Source organism: Neophocaena asiaeorientalis, unplaced genomic scaffold (assembly GCF_003031525.2).
Source record: "Neophocaena asiaeorientalis asiaeorientalis breed wild unplaced genomic scaffold, Neophocaena_asiaeorientalis_V1.1 scaffold285, whole genome shotgun sequence".
NCBI classification, from domain to species: Eukaryota; Metazoa; Chordata; class Mammalia; order Artiodactyla; family Phocoenidae; genus Neophocaena; species Neophocaena asiaeorientalis.
This window is the reverse complement of record NW_020174653.1, coordinates 1,625,537-1,642,693: the sequence shown is the minus strand read 5'-3', so window position 1 is coordinate 1,642,693 and position 17,157 is coordinate 1,625,537. Positions and strand designations below refer to the sequence as shown.

General features: G+C 33.1%; 1 protein-coding gene across 1 annotated transcript in view; it reads right to left on the bottom strand.

Moving 5' to 3' along the window:
• Positions 1-15,347, bottom strand: part of LRRTM4 (leucine rich repeat transmembrane neuronal 4) — an 838,672-nt gene extending 823,325 nt beyond the window's left edge. Inside the window, exons 1-2 of the mRNA XM_024758861.1 lie at positions 15,173-15,347; positions 11,778-13,324 (exon numbers count right to left, since the gene is read on the bottom strand). Of these exons, the coding sequence (XP_024614629.1) occupies positions 11,778-13,324; positions 15,173-15,176 (1,551 nt within the window). The 5' untranslated portion in view covers positions 15,177-15,347. The remainder of the gene's footprint in view (positions 1-11,777; positions 13,325-15,172) is intronic.
• Between the last annotated feature and the right edge of the window lie 1,810 nt (positions 15,348-17,157).

The window sequence follows — 17,157 nt, the reverse complement described above, 5'->3', positions numbered from 1 at the left end:
AAAAGAGAAAAACGAAGTGCCAAAAAGTCACTAAGTAATACTTAACGTCCATCCTGATAAATGTGTATTTTATAAATGAGACTATAGGTATGAAAAATGTGATAAATAAATTTTTACCTAAAACAAAGTATTTTATCCACTACTGTAAACACAGCACTGAGCCCAGTGTTAACAGATACTAATGTAGGTATACAATACATTTTTGTTGAATAAATAAGTGAATGAATAAATAGAATGATAAAATGTACAAAAACACAGGAGACAGTCTGTGTCACAATTAGAAAAAAAAATTTTGCTCCAGATCACCATAATCGTGTAACATTATTCTAGAAGATTCAGACAATACAATATAGAAAAATAAGTAAATAAGAAATGTAGCTATTAGAAAGCTAATACATTTTTTTCTTTACAAAATTATTTTTGAACCAGAAATTTCAAAAAAAATAACAATCTACTGAAATTAAGGACTTGGTCAAAATATTGATAATAATTATACATGCATATATATATATATGTGTGTGTGTGTGTGTGTGTTTATATACATATTAGAATCATAATAAAAAGAAAATCAGCTCATGTTTATTGAGGACATAAGAAATAGATAATATAAATGGAACTCTATGCCATTTTTATGCCATACAATTTATAGCATTTCTTTTTGATAACTGTAGATATTTCAATTATTTTCAAATGAATTAATCAATCCACATAATCCCAGTCAAAATATTGTGTATGTGTGTATGTTGTATGTGTGAGCACCAGAAAAAAAGAGACAGAGAGAGAAAGATGCGAAATTTTATTTCAAATAAAAACAGTGATGAATGAACAAGACAATTAAAAATATATATGTGGAATTTAGCAGCAGGAGTAAAGACACACATAAAAATTTAAAAATATACTTAAAAACTATAAAAATGTAAACATATGATTCTGATATAAGAATAGAGAATGAACCCATGGGAAGAAGATAGAAAACACAAAACTAATGCAGATATATGAAAATTCTACATTAAAATGGTAAAACACATTTGTCATAATTCTTTAGTGATAAAAAACAAATTAGCTACATGTTTCATGTGATATACTAAAGGATATTGTAGGTAGATTAAAGAAATAAATATAAAAATAAAATTTTTGAGGGAGTGATCAAAACATAGTAAATGTTTCCTTGCAGGATGGAAAAGGTCTTTCTAAAAATAAAAGCAATGTAAAAATACATAATGAAAACTAGTATTATTGTTGACACCACGGACTATTTATATACCATATTTCAAAATAAGAAATCCAATAACACAAAATACACAGAAAAAAATTCTACAGCCTAAAGACATAAATATTAAACACTAAAAAAATTGCCAACTTCTTAAAAAAAAAAAAGATAAATAATGTTGGTGTATATGTGGGAAAATAACTCTTGTACAGTTCATGTGGTAATACAAATAGGTATATATTTTTGAGAGAGTAATTTGGTGACATGAGTTAAATTTAACGTTTTCATTCTTTTGGCTATGAATTTTATCTTCTAGGAATCTATCTAGATGAGGAAGCCATTGAAGAAATATTTATAACGTGCAACAAAGCATCATAAATGTTCAACAAAAAGGGAAGTGTAAGTAAAATATGACACTTTAGGGATGTAATTTCAAAAATAGTATTTTAAAAAGTGACTCTATTCATCACAAAATGTTAACTTTAAAGTAACAGTATACTTTCTGTAATCTATGCTACAGTTTTCAATGCTAAATTAATTGTATAAACACCCACATACACATATCTGTGTGTATTATTAGATGTAAATGTAGCAGAATATTTAAAGTATTATCCCTGCGTAGTGGGATTTTTTGATAATTTCTTGCTTATTTTTATAAATAATCTCATATTTTCAACATTTCCTAAACAAAGCATTCATTTAAAATTAGAAAATAAAAAAAATAAGAACATGTCAGGTTAATCCACAAAATTATACTTGTTCATATTTTAGAATAAGATTATCTCTTTGTTTACTATCAATAGAATAATAATATTTTGACAACATTAATAAAATAGTATATTTGCTTACAAAATTGATGACCATGTTCCAATAAATTCTCACTAAGAAACACAATGAGAAAGAGAATGGATGCTATCTTCTTTCTAGGACAATGATCCTTGCCAATCTTCATGTTTTGGAGGAAAATTGTATGCACATTCTCAAGGAAGGTGTTATGCCAAAATTAAAGGGGAAATAGTTGGAATATTCATTTAAAATCATCTCTTATCCTCTAATCATTTGAGAAAAGATAGATAGACCATGAGTGGATAGAGAGCTCAAAGAATTATGAATTGCAAAAAGTCAGAATTTTATATTCTCTTTTCTTTTACATTTCTAGATTGGAGTCTAAGCAGTAATTCTCAAAAACTAAAGAAAATCTGGTTAGAATACTGTGGACCATATTCCAAGATGATAAAATTGATTGACAGCCTGGCAACTGGAGAGGGGAAAGAGATTGAAAAAAGTAAGTTCAGGGTTAATGTCTCTCTGGTCACTCTTCACTGCAGGACAGAAATTACAGTGGGAACAGCTACCACTGAACTGGCGTCCCTAAATGCAATGTGAAAAATGAAATTCTTGGGTGGCACAGGTCTAGTGCCAAGACAAGATGGGCATGGTTACCATATGGGACAGTAGAGTTAAAGCAGTAATCAATGTAGTTTGATTCAAAAGACACCTATGATGTTGTCTATTTAACTATGGTGTCCTTTGAAAAAAGTACAGGAGCAGTCTACTAAATTCTTACTCAGTCTGTATAAGTGGAAGACTGCTAGGTCAAGTGGACAGAAGTCTAACTTGAATCACAACACATTTACATACAGCTATTTACCAAGGTGACTGTGCATTGGGGAAAGTGAAGTAATCAGACTTTTGTGGATTACTGGGGACATCAACTCTGAAGGGACACTAATCCTGGAGATCCAAAACATCATTGTGGTCCCCTGGTCAGAGTAGAGGCTCATGAAATCAATGGAGTTTTGGTTCAGATCCATTTCACAGTGGGTCCAGTGCATCTGTGACCCCATTAAGTGGTTACTTCCCTAATTCTAGAATACATAATTGGAAGAAACATTCATCAACTGGCAGAATTTCCAATTTGGAATAATTCTGCCTTTCCAATCACAAAGAAAACAACTTACTGTCTTCTCTAGCAATGCTAGCATTTTTCTTTATCTACAGCCTGCTTGTTTTTGTAAAGGACTTGTACCAGTGGTGCCCTCTATTTTATAGCACACGATAATAGTCCATGTGAAAATTTAAATGTATTTCATTTTTATGCAAAAATAAGAGCTCATATTATATTCAACCAAAATACTATTCACATCAAAGCATTAAACATATGTGTGTGTGTATGTATATACATATACACTAGATAAATATCTGGTTCTTAAAATCACATATTAACTTATTCAATAAGAATACCCTATGTATTATTTGAAAATTCCCATTTGTCATGCATAAACACTTTGGGGAAATTAAAACTGCCTCCATTTGATAAGAAAATGAGCTGAAGGGCAATACTTGATCAGATTGGAAACTTATAAATTGTTTCTATAACCCATTTCTTCTTTAGAATTAATACCAATAAAATAATTGTAAATGCTGCTTTCTTTGAAACATGAAAAAGTATTCAGCCAAGGAAGTATTTTACAAACCCTGAGGTACTATTTAAATATCAGTGTGTCTGGTACCCAAACTAAATTACAGCTCAGACAAGGGACTGAAAATTCAGGTTTATTATTCACTTTATGAAAAATGTAACCACAACACTTGTTTCTACATCAGGGAGTATTATAACCATCATTATAACTAATAATAACAATGAAAATAATACAGCCACATTGTATTTTGCATTTTTCAGTAGACAGTAGGGCTTATGGCTAGTAATAATTTATATTTACACTGAAACTTTTTTATGGAGGAGTTCGGAGTGGTTTCCGAATAGTAGCTCATTAATCATTTCAACAAGTTAGTTGGAAAGTTATTATCCGAGTTCAATAGATGGAAAAATTATATCACAGAAAGGTCAGATATATATTTACTTGTCCAGTATTACAAAAGTAAAGCAAATCTCTGAGACCTCTTTTTCACCCCTTGATCTAACCACTGGATAAATGCAATTTTGGTCCATGTTGTGGTTTGACTATCAACCTAAAGTACTTTAAGGCTGACCTCTCTGCTATTACTTTTTCAGACCTATAAACGCAGAAGAAAATAACAATATTTCATCTATGGAGACCATACCAAAAAAGATTCAGACATAATTAACTTATATTTCTATTATTTTCTTTTTTTTAGTCTTATTAGGAATATTTAACAATAGCTGGTCTCGATTTAAAATAATAAATAGCGAATAGTGAAATCCATCATGATCAACTTTATGCTGAAACAAACAACCAATATTTTCAAGGCTTCATTTGCACATAAATGTATTTAATAGGAATAGGTTAAAGAAAACAAGAAATCAACTTTTAATAATTCCTAGCACAGGAAATAATTAGATCTGCAGCAGAAAATGAAAAAAAAAAAAACTTTCAGTAAATGTGACTTGAGGGAGGAAGGAGGAATTGAAAAAGCAAGCATAGAATTTATACCCAAAGATTGTTTCTTGTTTGTTTGTTTTAATAGAATCAGTATAATTTCAATGATTTATCTGATGATATTTAATTTTAAAAGAAGGCAGCAAAACAGCAATCATTATCTTTTAAAATGAAAACATACAGTGAAGATGAATTAAGTAGTATTGACTTTCCAAAATAAAACGAGTTCAAGCATTTTCCCTCTTTGTATTATTTGGTATTCCAAAATTAGTGTCTATATGGTTTTGCTCTAACATTAAAAATAACCTCAAAATGGAATCAATTCATAACATTATATATTTCTGTTCTGGAATACATTTGCCTACTGAGATGCTAAAAAACAGTGAGTTTTCTTTAAAAAAAGAAACATCTATACTCATTTTAGCTTGTCTGTTTCAAATATTCAAATATATTGTAAAACCTAATATATTTTTTAGTTTTTATAATTCAATGAGATTTGAGGATCCTAACAACTGAAATAGTAGATTCAAATGATAATTATAAATATGTTTAGGAAGTTTTGTTTTGATATTATAGTTACTCTTTCTTTAAACTTCTCTTTTAAAAATCAAAGTGATAAACATGTTTATTGTACCTTACTTTTTTCTACTAGAAGACTTTACATTTTTTTTTAAATAAAAGGAAAATCAAAAGAGATGACCCTTCTTGCTAGGTTTAGTTATTGTATCTTTACCCCTAACTCTAAAGTCTGAGAATTCAGTGAATGTATAAAAGACTGAAATAAAGGAGAGAGAATCTGTGTGGATGTCCAAAATTTCAGAAAACCATCATGATACATTGAGGCAATGAGAAAAGAAACATAAAGTTATTTTGATGCCATTAAATTTTTTAATGCTTCCTCCAAATGTTTATATTTGAGGCAATTTATGGGGACTGGTCAAGTTAGTAAAGAATGGGGCTTATTCAAAACTATAATATATATTAATCTACTATCTGTTTACAACATATATTTCAGTATTTCAGAAATATTTATGTGGGATATATGGGTGTTTAATTGTACATGGTTGTTTAAATGTAATGATATTTCAAAGTTACTTTTTTATGTATGTTTAAGAATACCATTTATATAATATTAAAAGATATCTCATTTCCATGTACAGACAATAATGCTAAATATCATAATCTTATTTAGTTATGCACGTGTTTATTGTTTATTTGACATCGAGGCATCAGTTTTATTCAATTTTTTTTTTTTTTTTTAGTCAAGGTTGTTCATAATTTTTGGACATGATTTTTTCTGAAAATTTTATATTCTCACCCTTACTTTAACCTTTTATTAATGTGTATATGCTTTGCTGTTATTTCATTCTCAAACTTTACAAGTATTACAATGTGTAAGATTTGACTTAAAGTCAAACGTCTTACTTTTAAAGGACCCTAATTTCTCTTGATGGTGGAAGCATTATTTTTAAACCACTTAGCAGGAGTATAACTCACATCCTTTACACCTATAGAGCAGTTTCAAGCATATTAAAGCAGTTTATTAAAAAGCCAGTGATTCTGATATCATAGGAAATACTGTGCTTTTTCTCAATCTTCCTTAACTAACAGTTAACATTTTAATGGCTTATGGAGTGCATGAGAAAAGTACCCTCACAATTTCTCTTTCATTTTAAGAATATTGAGATATTATTAAACTGACTCAATGAATGGTGGTTTTTTGGGTAATATAAAAAGCAGTTTTAATTTTTAAAACATATTCGGCATCTCTTTTATGCTTTTCACTGGTCAAAAGACAGAGTAAATTTTTCAAAACTTCAAAACTGGTGATATACAGGTTGCTAGTGTTTCACTTTGATTTAGTGATTCATGAAACTCTAGAGACATGAAAATTCTGATGAGTCACCAAGTACCCAATGCTAATATTCCCAAGCAACTTCCAAAGCATAGAGCTATCTATAAATGTAATTATTGAGAACTAGAATGACTAGATTTTACTGAATATAGAAAAGTTACAGGATGAAAAATTCTGGAATCATCTAAAGATTACTGGGGTGTGTCAAAAGCTATCCATTCCTAAGACCAGAGTCAGACTTCTCAACTTGGGGATTTAGAGAGCAACCAATTATTAAAAACTTGTTCATGAGATGCTAATATGAGCTAATTCTAGAAAAAGAAACTGAACTGTTTATTGTCAGTTTAAAACCTGTCCTAAATTAGCCATGTTGGGCCTTCTTGGCAGCTGTCACTCTTCACCAGTACTATCTGAAGACTAATAAAAATTGTATTCATGAATGAAATTTAGTTGGATCAAATTTAGACCATAGATTTTTTAAAGTCATATTTTAAATGCTTTCAAAATAACTAGTTATTTGGAAGAATTTCGAAGACATATAAGTGTGTGTGTGCGCTCACATGTGTGCATGTGTGTAATATATTTTGCCTTCAAACATAAAGACATCGTATGGCTTTTCACCTGAGCATGTCGCCTTTTAGTAACTCAAGAAGTTCTCTCTCTCCTCATTGACAATGAATATAAATAGCTCAGTTTTTCCTCCACATCCCATCTTGCTTTTGTAGTCCTGGGAATGACCAATAAGATTTTCCAAAGTTGACTATTCTGAGGAATTATTTGAGTTGGGATACATTGCACTAGTTGAATTACACTCATTCAGTGATGGTTCACAGAGAAATGAAATGACTCACCCAAAGTCACAGCAAAAATGGTAATGTGTAGTATAAATTCTGTTTTTTCAAAAACGAACGCTAGACTATCTAGACATAAGATACATATAATTTTAGAGATGATTAAACATTTATTCTTAAGAAGCATTTTCCTAAGTAACAAATTCCAGTAACCATGACCCAAGATTTTATTATTAGTATTTCAAGTGTTCAAAATGAACAAAATATACTTATATTTTCCCTCTATTTCTCTATATGAGCACATACACTTACTTACATAATACAAACACACACATATATGTACACACACATACACACACACACACACACAAGCATAAATAGACTTCCTTTAAATACACAAAGTATAGTTCCAATTTTGTAACATTTTAATATGACGCAGTAGTAGTCAGCCACCAAAATTAACTTTGTTTTCTACAGCTTTATATTAGTAAAGTGTATTAAACTCAGTGATACTGGGCCTGCTTCACTTAGAATCCTCTTTGAATATATTATGATTTTTAGTTATTGGAAATTCATTCAGTATACTTCAAAATGTCAATTTCTACAGTGTAGAAAGAAGTTAATATTCCCCTTTAAATCAGTAGTTTGGATATGACCTAATACCTTCAATAAATATAAGTTGTTAGAAATGGTCTATACCACCCACTGCACAGCAGTGAAAGAAATAATATAAGCCCTAAATGACAACCAATTTATTTTTATTTTACTTGATTTTGAAGAGTGTAACCAAAATACTAAATATTTGAAAATATGTACCTTAGGGTCACCTATATTCCCATTTCCCTAATGACAGCACTATTAGCATTATGGGATCATTAAACTTTATATTTTAATTACTTCTCCTTTAAAATACTCTGAACGCAGGATCTTTTTAGAGACCACTTTCATTCATGTTAAGGTTTTACCAATTTCAATTTTTTTTAATTCAAAAGGCAAACTCTCCTGGCTTATATTCACAATTACTAATTTTATAAAAGTCCTTGCTATTTTCAGCTGATAAAACATATCCTAGAAGAACCAGGTATTCAAAATTTTGTTTTGTATAATCTTTAAGTAAAAATTTGTTATGCAAAATGAAGTAACTTTATAATTCTTATAATTTTTTATGAGCTAAAGCTATCCAAAGTTTCACAAGCTATTTTCAAAAGTAAGTATTTGCAATTTTCTCTGTCAGTGGCACTAAGTTTTAGACAAAGCTGTATCCTTTTGGTTTTAAGTTCTCTTTTCTGAGCACATATTGAGAACAAATTAAATGATTCAGTTCAACCAAGCACACTGATCCACTCAAAGTATGACTGAAATGTATCTATCTATTGGAGTTGTGCCATATATCATATTAATTATTCATAGCTATCTACTCTATCCCTCTTTTATAGATATGAGAAAGTTTTACTGCCTAAATTATTATGATATTCTCCTTCAGATTATTATCATATAATGTGCACTTGGAACTTTAAAATTTTAAATTTATAAAGATTTATAAAGATCAGAGCCAAAATTATTTACTTTATAAATTGCATGTGTGGTGGCTCACAGACATTATTCTAAGGAAGACTGTTAATATTTTTATTTTCTTCTTAAAGGAGATAGACAAAATGAATATTTTAACTATATTTAGATTATGATAGTTGAAGGTAACATCAACAATATAAGTGAAATTTTCAATTTAATATAATTTTTTTCAAGGCACTATCTTAGAAAATTAGCATTTGGTGCTAAGTTTTCTAGTTAAATATTTATGGCTTTATTGGGTAGAGCTGGATGTTTTGAATAAAAAACCTACCTCACAAAAGTGTATTATAAATATATTAATGGTTCACTATTTTTCTAAGCTATTGATACGTGAGGTTTCTCAAAACACCACCAGACCTAAACTCTGCGTACCTCCACTGTCCTAAAAAGTCATAAACTTGGGCAAACTGATTCTGTCTTTTGGCTTCATTTTGTAGAGAAGTTTTCTCAACAAGAGAAATTTTACTCTGGGGTGACAAAGAAGTAAGGGAAAATTATTGTTTTCATAACAATTTCTAAGAATCTACTTTTCCTTATTTCTTACTTCTATCTGTAACTGTAATATACTGAACATTGATTACACTGACAAAAAGGAGGAGTGGCAGCTACACTTTGTTTCTGTGTATTTGTGTTTCAAAACAAGTTAATATTCATTTAACCCATAGCTTTATTGGACCCCGAGCCCTCAGAAGTGGAGTTAATGATCTCAGATATATAGCCAACCATTTTCTACTTTTTAGGGCATGGAGAGTTTAACTACTTCAGCAGGGCTACCATTTCAACTCAACAGCTTCATTATAACATTTAATTAATTTTTTCATTACTTAATGCTGTAACACCACACCCAACCCCAACAATGTCACTGCAATTTCAGGACCATAAACATCACTCTGCAGAACAAATATAATATCAAAATGTATTTTTAAACACTTTTTTACAGAATGAAATATGTTTTTATTTTGTGTCTATCATGGTAATGTCTATGGTCTTTAAAGGATAATCTCTGGAATTTAAGATCTCTGGAAAAGTTTTAGAACCACTTGTTCTGAAGGGCTAGCTCTTTAAGAATCTTTCTTGGTGATTCTTACAAATAAAAATCACCATTCTAATATAAACGTTAAGAGAAAATGAATGAATGGGACTGGATTTTCCTTTTCTTTTTATATTACTAGTTTTTAAGAAGATCTCAAAATAGAAGACAAATCTAGAATAAAGCAGGATGAACTTGTTTTACTAATATTCACAAATATTATATAAATGTCAGCCTGCAATAGAAACATCAAGCCTTGTTAGACTTTTATATATATTTTTTTATTCTCTTTAATTTTTAAGAGCAATTGCTTATACAGCTTTCTTTTAGGAATTTGTCTGGGATTACTTTTCTTATTTTCAATCAAACAAAAAGAGGAGAAAATGAACTCTGCGAAGAATGGCTCCATATTCCAAATTACACTGAGCTGGAGATTACTTCAGACTCAGTGCTTTGTCTGAAAACATTTTCATTAGCATCTGCGTTTAGGATTATGGAAAGATTTGGGAATATATGATCAAAGAGCAATTTATATTTTTCAATTCTTATAACTATTATTAAAAAGGGCAAAGTCTTTAAATTGTCATTAAAACTTTCTTACGAAAAAGCAATCATGTAAAATTGGATACTAAGATGACGCAGAGCCAGAATTTTACCTCTCTTTACTAATTTATTCTTGTAACAAGGCCTAGGCAGTCACAGTCTTTGCACTTTTTGATCAACTTTACCAAGTAAAGAATAATTTGCATCCAGTATTATTAACAAGTTGGAAATCTGTGACCATTTTCCTACTCATAAACACATTCCTATATGTGACCTTTATAATTAAATAATCAGACACTGATCCAAACTTATTCTCATGAAAATGAAAATAGTATAACATGAAATGCCTTCATTTGAGGTGATTGTTACAGAAAGGGAAAATACTCAGAACCCAAATCTCTCTCTTTTTATTTATAACTATTTGCATCACTTAGTTTTGGATTAGTTTAACAAGAATACACATTATGTCTTTGGGGATGACAGCAACACTGACAAACAGTCCCTGTTATGTTTGTCATTATGTTATTGCTAAATCATCCACAACATCATGACCTGATTTTAGTTACCAGGGACAAAGCCAAAATGTAGAATTTAAGTTTCATTCTGATTACATACATAAAGCCAGCACTTAAGAAAACTTTTGAAAAGTGATCTATGTCCAGTAACAAAAAAAAAAAAACCAAAAAATAAAAAGGAAAGGAAAGGAGGAAGGAAGAAAAGAAAGAAAGGAAGGGAGAAATAAGGGAAGTAAGGCAGGAAGGTAGGAAGGAAGGAAAGGAGGAAAAAACACATCTTTAACCGCCTTAATACAATTACACAATAGGCCTGACATTCTCTATGCTGGTATAATAACTAAATGGCAAGTAACACAGAAACAGTTATCCCTATGAGATCCCTGCTGCATGCTTTAATTAAAACTAAAAAATGTACAACAAAATCAACCCTTGGGTAAATTGCTCTTTGGTTTAAATCTTCATTACCTCCTGGAATTTTGGTAAAGTCACTTTGTTTTTAAATTAAGCTGGCCCCTCCTTCTTTACTTGATTACAAAAGTCAAACAACAAGAACCAGACATAAATTTTAGGATGAAAAGAGTTTTGTGTGTATGTGTGTTTGTAAGTCCAACCCCTGTATACAAACTGTTGAAAAACAGATGTTTTAACATAGTGCTTTATTCCAACTTAATATCATCCTTGAATGAACTTCCTTCAAGTTTCAACCATTTAAGGAAAAAAAAAAAAGCAGTCAATTTCCTGGTGGTTGTAATTTAATTAAGTAACCTTTCACACTGAGCAAAACCCAAAAGCAAAAGGGTCATTACTCTTTCTAGTGATTAGAGACACCTCTAGAGCTTCAAACATTTACCTCTCCTTTCCCACAGTAGAAACGCTTTTAGGAGGATCATGGTTCATACCTCACATTCCCTGGAGCCAGAGATGGTATATGTGCAGGGCCCAGATCCATTAACCGATATATCCATGGTCTCAGAGTTTGTAGGCTTGTAGTCCACATAATACTCCTGTAAAGGGGAATTCATTTGTCTTTCAGACTCTCTGGTCTTTTTCCGCCGCCTCTTCATAATAGAATGTTGCTGAAGTTGTTTCATGCTGGCTGGGTAGCGTTTCCAAGACACATAGATTACCAAGAGGATCATGGCCACTGAAAGAAAGAGAGCCACGCTCCCTGCAATAATTTTGTGAAATGAAACATGCTCATACTCTTGCTCTGTGCCAGGAATCTGAAACCCTGGGGAAGGACTTGGTGTTTCAAGAGTGGACTGGCTGGGGTCAGATTTTGAGGTTGTCGGTTTAGGGATAATTAAAGGCTTCTGGGGAGTTTGGGGCACAAGCTGTGATTTTTCTGTGTTGACCACCTGGACTTCAGAACAGATATTATATGTTTCCACTGCATCACTAACCTTTTCACCTTGGATATGCTTAGGTCCTGCACATATCATGGTGCTTTCCTTATTTCCTTTAAAATTCTTAAGCCAATAAAATAGAGGACAAATGCTCCGACTGCATTCCCACATATTCCCAGACAAAGTGATGGATATTAATGATATCCACGCATTGACAGTTTCCTGTGAGATGTTGGTAAGCTTGTTGGAATCCAAATTCAATTTTTGCAAATTGGGCAAACATTTAAATGTGCCTGGCTCAATTCCTTGGATATCATTCCCTGATAAATCCAAGTTGTGTAAGGAACTCCAAGTCCATGTCAAGCCTTGGCTAATGGAGCGAATCCTGTTCCATTGTAAGTAAATTGAGCGGAGGTTGAAGAGACGTGGAAAATGAGCAAAGTTGATCTTGGAAAACTGATTGTGCTCCAAGTGGAGCTCTTTTAACTTCAACAGGCCAGCAAAAGCATTTCTGGACAAGCTTCGAAGACGATTATAACCCAAATCCAGAAAGTCGAGATTTCGACAGTCTTGAAAAACTCTGATGGGCACTGTCTTTAACGAGTTAGATCTCAAGTGCAAAATGATGAGTTTCCGAAGGCCTTTAAATTGTTCAGATTGCAATGTCTGAAGCTTATTGTAGGAGAGGTCCAGACTGCGGAGATTGGGAACCGAGTGAAATGTTTTATTGTGCAGATAGGTAATTTTGTTGGAGCTTAGAATTAATTCTTTCAGTCTACGGATCCCTTGAAATGCATCTTCATCCACTGAGCTAATGTAATTATGGTCAAGATAAAGCCATATAAGCTGGTTAAGGCTGGCAAACTGATTGGATTTGAGTTTCTGAATGCTGTTGAACCTTAATGATAAGCCTTGTGATCCTCCAGAAATGTTCTCAGGGATATCTGTGAAAGCATGAGACTCACAGTACACAATTTTGCCATCACATCTGCAGTTCTTTGGGCAAGCTTTCTGAGCCCCCGTGAGCATAACAAGCAGCAGTGTAGGAAGTAGCACTAGCACTACACGCATGCCTCTCAGCTGCGTAATTAAATGGAAACCTACAATATTAAAAGAAGACAAATGCACATTGTAAAGCTATTAATGTAAATCACCACCAGCTTACCAATATCAGGGACATTTCATCTAGTGTAGTAATGGGACAGTTGATTTAAGAACAATGTATTTGACACTTAAAGCTTTATTTTCTTCAGTGTTGCATGTTTGCTATTTAGGTTTCATGTTTTCTTCCTTGATTTCCAAATCACCACAGTGTCATAGAACTAAGCACAGCTTCCTGAGTTTCAAGAGTTCATACGTGCATCAAACACTGAAAAACACCGAGCCTATCTTATCACATAATGGCGACATTTAATAACATCAGTGTTTGGCTAGTCACTCTATTGAACACCAGTACCAAAAGGAAGAGTACTAAGTCTTCTGGTAATGGGAAAAATGTATCTTAGTAAGCCCTGTACTTGTACATCTTTCTTAGTTGAGTAAAGAGGCTGTGATTTGGCAAAGGAGCTTCAGTAAACTGTCAAGGTAACCCAAGTTCTCCTTGCTTGAAATTGCATCCTTATTGCATAATGAGATAACCATATAGGAGCTCTGAAAAAATGTCCCTGGGACCAGTATAAACAGCCAGTGAAGCATGGTATGAAGACTAGTAACAGCAGGAGGTACTCTCAATGTGTTAATAAGCATATATGCTCTCAACATTCAGGAAGAGATTCCTACTGAGGCTCTCCTGCTCAGTGATCACAGGCTCAGGGTCCTAACTACTAATAACACAGAACACTCCAAAGTTATGACTATCAAATTCTTATTAAATATTTGCATAAAATACAAAATAATCTTGGGTAGCACTAGTTTTTTTCTGATATATTTAACACAGTTGGTTTTGCAAATTTGGGGGATAAACAAGCAGAGAAACAGCAGACTATTATTTCCCCCCATCCCAACCTGTTCAAATTTCTCACTTTTTTTTCTCCCCAACCTCCATTAACTTCAGAAAACCTGCAAAGTTGCAATCTATTGGCACTTATGCTGCATTTCCAAGTCATAGCATGTTAAAGGACTTCTTTCCTCTGTCAACAGTAGATTTATTATTTCTTAGCGGTGAGGGGGAAAAAAAGTACCTTGTGCTGCAGTTCCTTTATTAATCTTAAACATTCATGTTTTTAACCAAGAGGCTATCAGCCAAATCCCTAATTTAAAAAACAAAACAAACAAACAAAAAAAACTTCTCCTTTTACTGTTAAGAGTTTTTTTTCTTTTTTTCTTTTTTTTTTTAAATTTGAAACCCGATCTTGCTCTCTGTCCTCTTGCCAGCTACAGACTCATTGAAATACATTCCAGCTCTCCCAGACAGGAAAAAGGGGTGGGGGGTGGGGGGGGAGCCAGTCACACTTGAAAAAATAAAACTGGCAAATGACTGCTGGAAATTTGGAAGCTATGTTCAGGGTACATCTTCAAAGATAAAACAAGCCCTTGTGCGACCTCTGATAAAGTAATGACCCCACCCCTACACACACGCAGTAAAGTGTTAACAATCTTCCTGACAGCAACCAGAAATACAAGCATGGTTAATATTATCAAGAAATAGAAGGAAACATAACATTTATCTCACGCTCAATTCCCGAGCCAGGATACGCATTCGGAAGAGACAGTCTGAAAGATATTTCTCCAGTCTGTTTAAGTCCATGTTATGCATTTACAGTTTAAAAAAACGAGAAAAAGGAAAATGATCTAAAAATATAATAGCAACTATAGTGAGTCAACTGGCAAACTCCGAGGCTGCCGCTTTTTGCCTGTTTTCCCGTCTTTTATCAGCTAATGCCACGACTGAGAATACGAAGCCAAGAGGATCAGCTTTACTAAGAAGGAAACAACAAAAGTTCACTTACCCATCCTTTGTCATCCAAAACGGTTCCCCCCTCTCTCAGCTTTCTTCTTGTTTGGTCTCACGTGTTGAAACCACCACCACCTTCATGATACAGTGCGGCTGTCATTCACACCATTCTGATCCCACATGTCAGCTAGTAGCCCCATACAAACTTCCCCAGAGGGGACAGACAAAAAAAAAATATATATATACATATAGGAAAAAAAAAAATCAGCACGTAGTGGGATGGGGGGCAGGGAGAAGGAAGCAGTTGGGGGGGTGGGGGAGGGCCTCTAGGCTCTGAGCATCATTGTGTAATTCACCAGAGACCCATCAGCAGTAATTGGCAATCTGTGCAAAAGAGCTACAGCCCATCTCGAAGGTAACCAACTTCTCTGTAAAAAGAGAGGAAAAAAAAGAAAAAGAAAATCTTCAGAATACCTGGCATTCCTTATTGTGCTGGCTTTTGCCATTCCCAGATAAAGCAAATCATCCTCTGGATTTTCAGTTCTTCAAGCAAGTAGGCCTCCTGTGCTGTATGAGACCCCAGTTTAAAAGCTATGCAGGCTAGGTTTATCCATTTAGCTGGTCAGGTTTAAAGTGTTTTGTAGCTGTGCTGAGAGGCAGGCCTTGTCTAATTCAGAAGGCTTTCCAGAGACTGATGTTGCTCAGAGCTTGTTGGTGCTAATGCTTGAGTTTGTGATACACTGAGTGCCCTCCGCTGGAGAAAACAGATTGCACATTAAAGACAGGAACAAGTGAGCCTGTCAGTGGTGTGCAGCCTTCCCTCTCTCAGAAAGGGAAATTAAAGGCACAGGATCACTTTTTTTTCTCCGATAATATATGTTATGAAAGGTTTATGCCAAAGAGTTCCATTCAGTGATTTCAAATATTAAGTAAAATACTGCATCTCTAAATATTATTCAATTAGTAGTTTTTAAAGTTTCCTTGACCTGATTTTTTTCTACATATATCACAGGGGATATATGTTTTTTAACAACAGAAATAATTTCAGTTTTATTTTTGTTGATGTTGTTTTGTTTTATTTACAGAGTTTTAAGCAAACCACAAAGAGAAGCAGTCTTTTTTAGTAGAATTATGTTTATTTTCATTCAATAACTTAATTCAGCCTGTTCAATGTCCATATTTCCATTACTCTCTTGATGGGTCATATGGACAGAGTGCTCAACAGGTATAAACAGCCCAAACTGAACCTCATTAGCCATATATGCAGAATTCTAATGCATTAGCCAGGAATTAATAGAGGCCTTTCCCTTGAGAATAAAGTCATGCTCAAGGAAAAATATCACGTTTAAAGATAGTTACATTAAAAAAATTTAGGTCTAACTTTTAAATTCCCAACTTTTGATAATAAAATATATTCTGCAATTTTGCACATTTATTGAGGAGTCTAGATCATTACTTTCAAAAGTGCACATTTATGGCCTAAAACAGTCATCTTTAAATACTATATTACCAAATGTGCATGTAACTAAGAGAGACAATGTTAGATAAGAGAATTCCTGCTTCACATCCTTATTGCAATCACTGTCTTTAAAACTCATTTACTTTTTTTTTTTTTTTTTGCTGTACGCGGGCCTCTCACTGCTTTGGCCTCTCCTGCTGCGGAGCACAGGCTCTGGACGTGCAGGCTCAGTGGCCAAGGCTCACGGGCCCAGCCGCTCCACGGCGTGTGGGACCTTCCCAGACCAGGGCACGAACCCGTGTCCCCTGCATCGGCAGGCAGGCGGACTCCCAACCAGTGCGCCACCAGGGAAGCCCTCATTTACATTTTAATGCAAGGTTTTTCCTATGCAAGTCAGTTATCATAATGCGCAATTCCAGAAAAACAAAAGCATGTGAGTTCTACATCATTGTTGTATTTCTCTAATTTTTGCAGAATATCCTCAGAATTAGAAGGGATAAAATGATATAATACCCAAAATATGTATTTTTTTTAAATGACACACTTTCCTTAGCTTGTACTAAACTTTTAAAATAATTGTA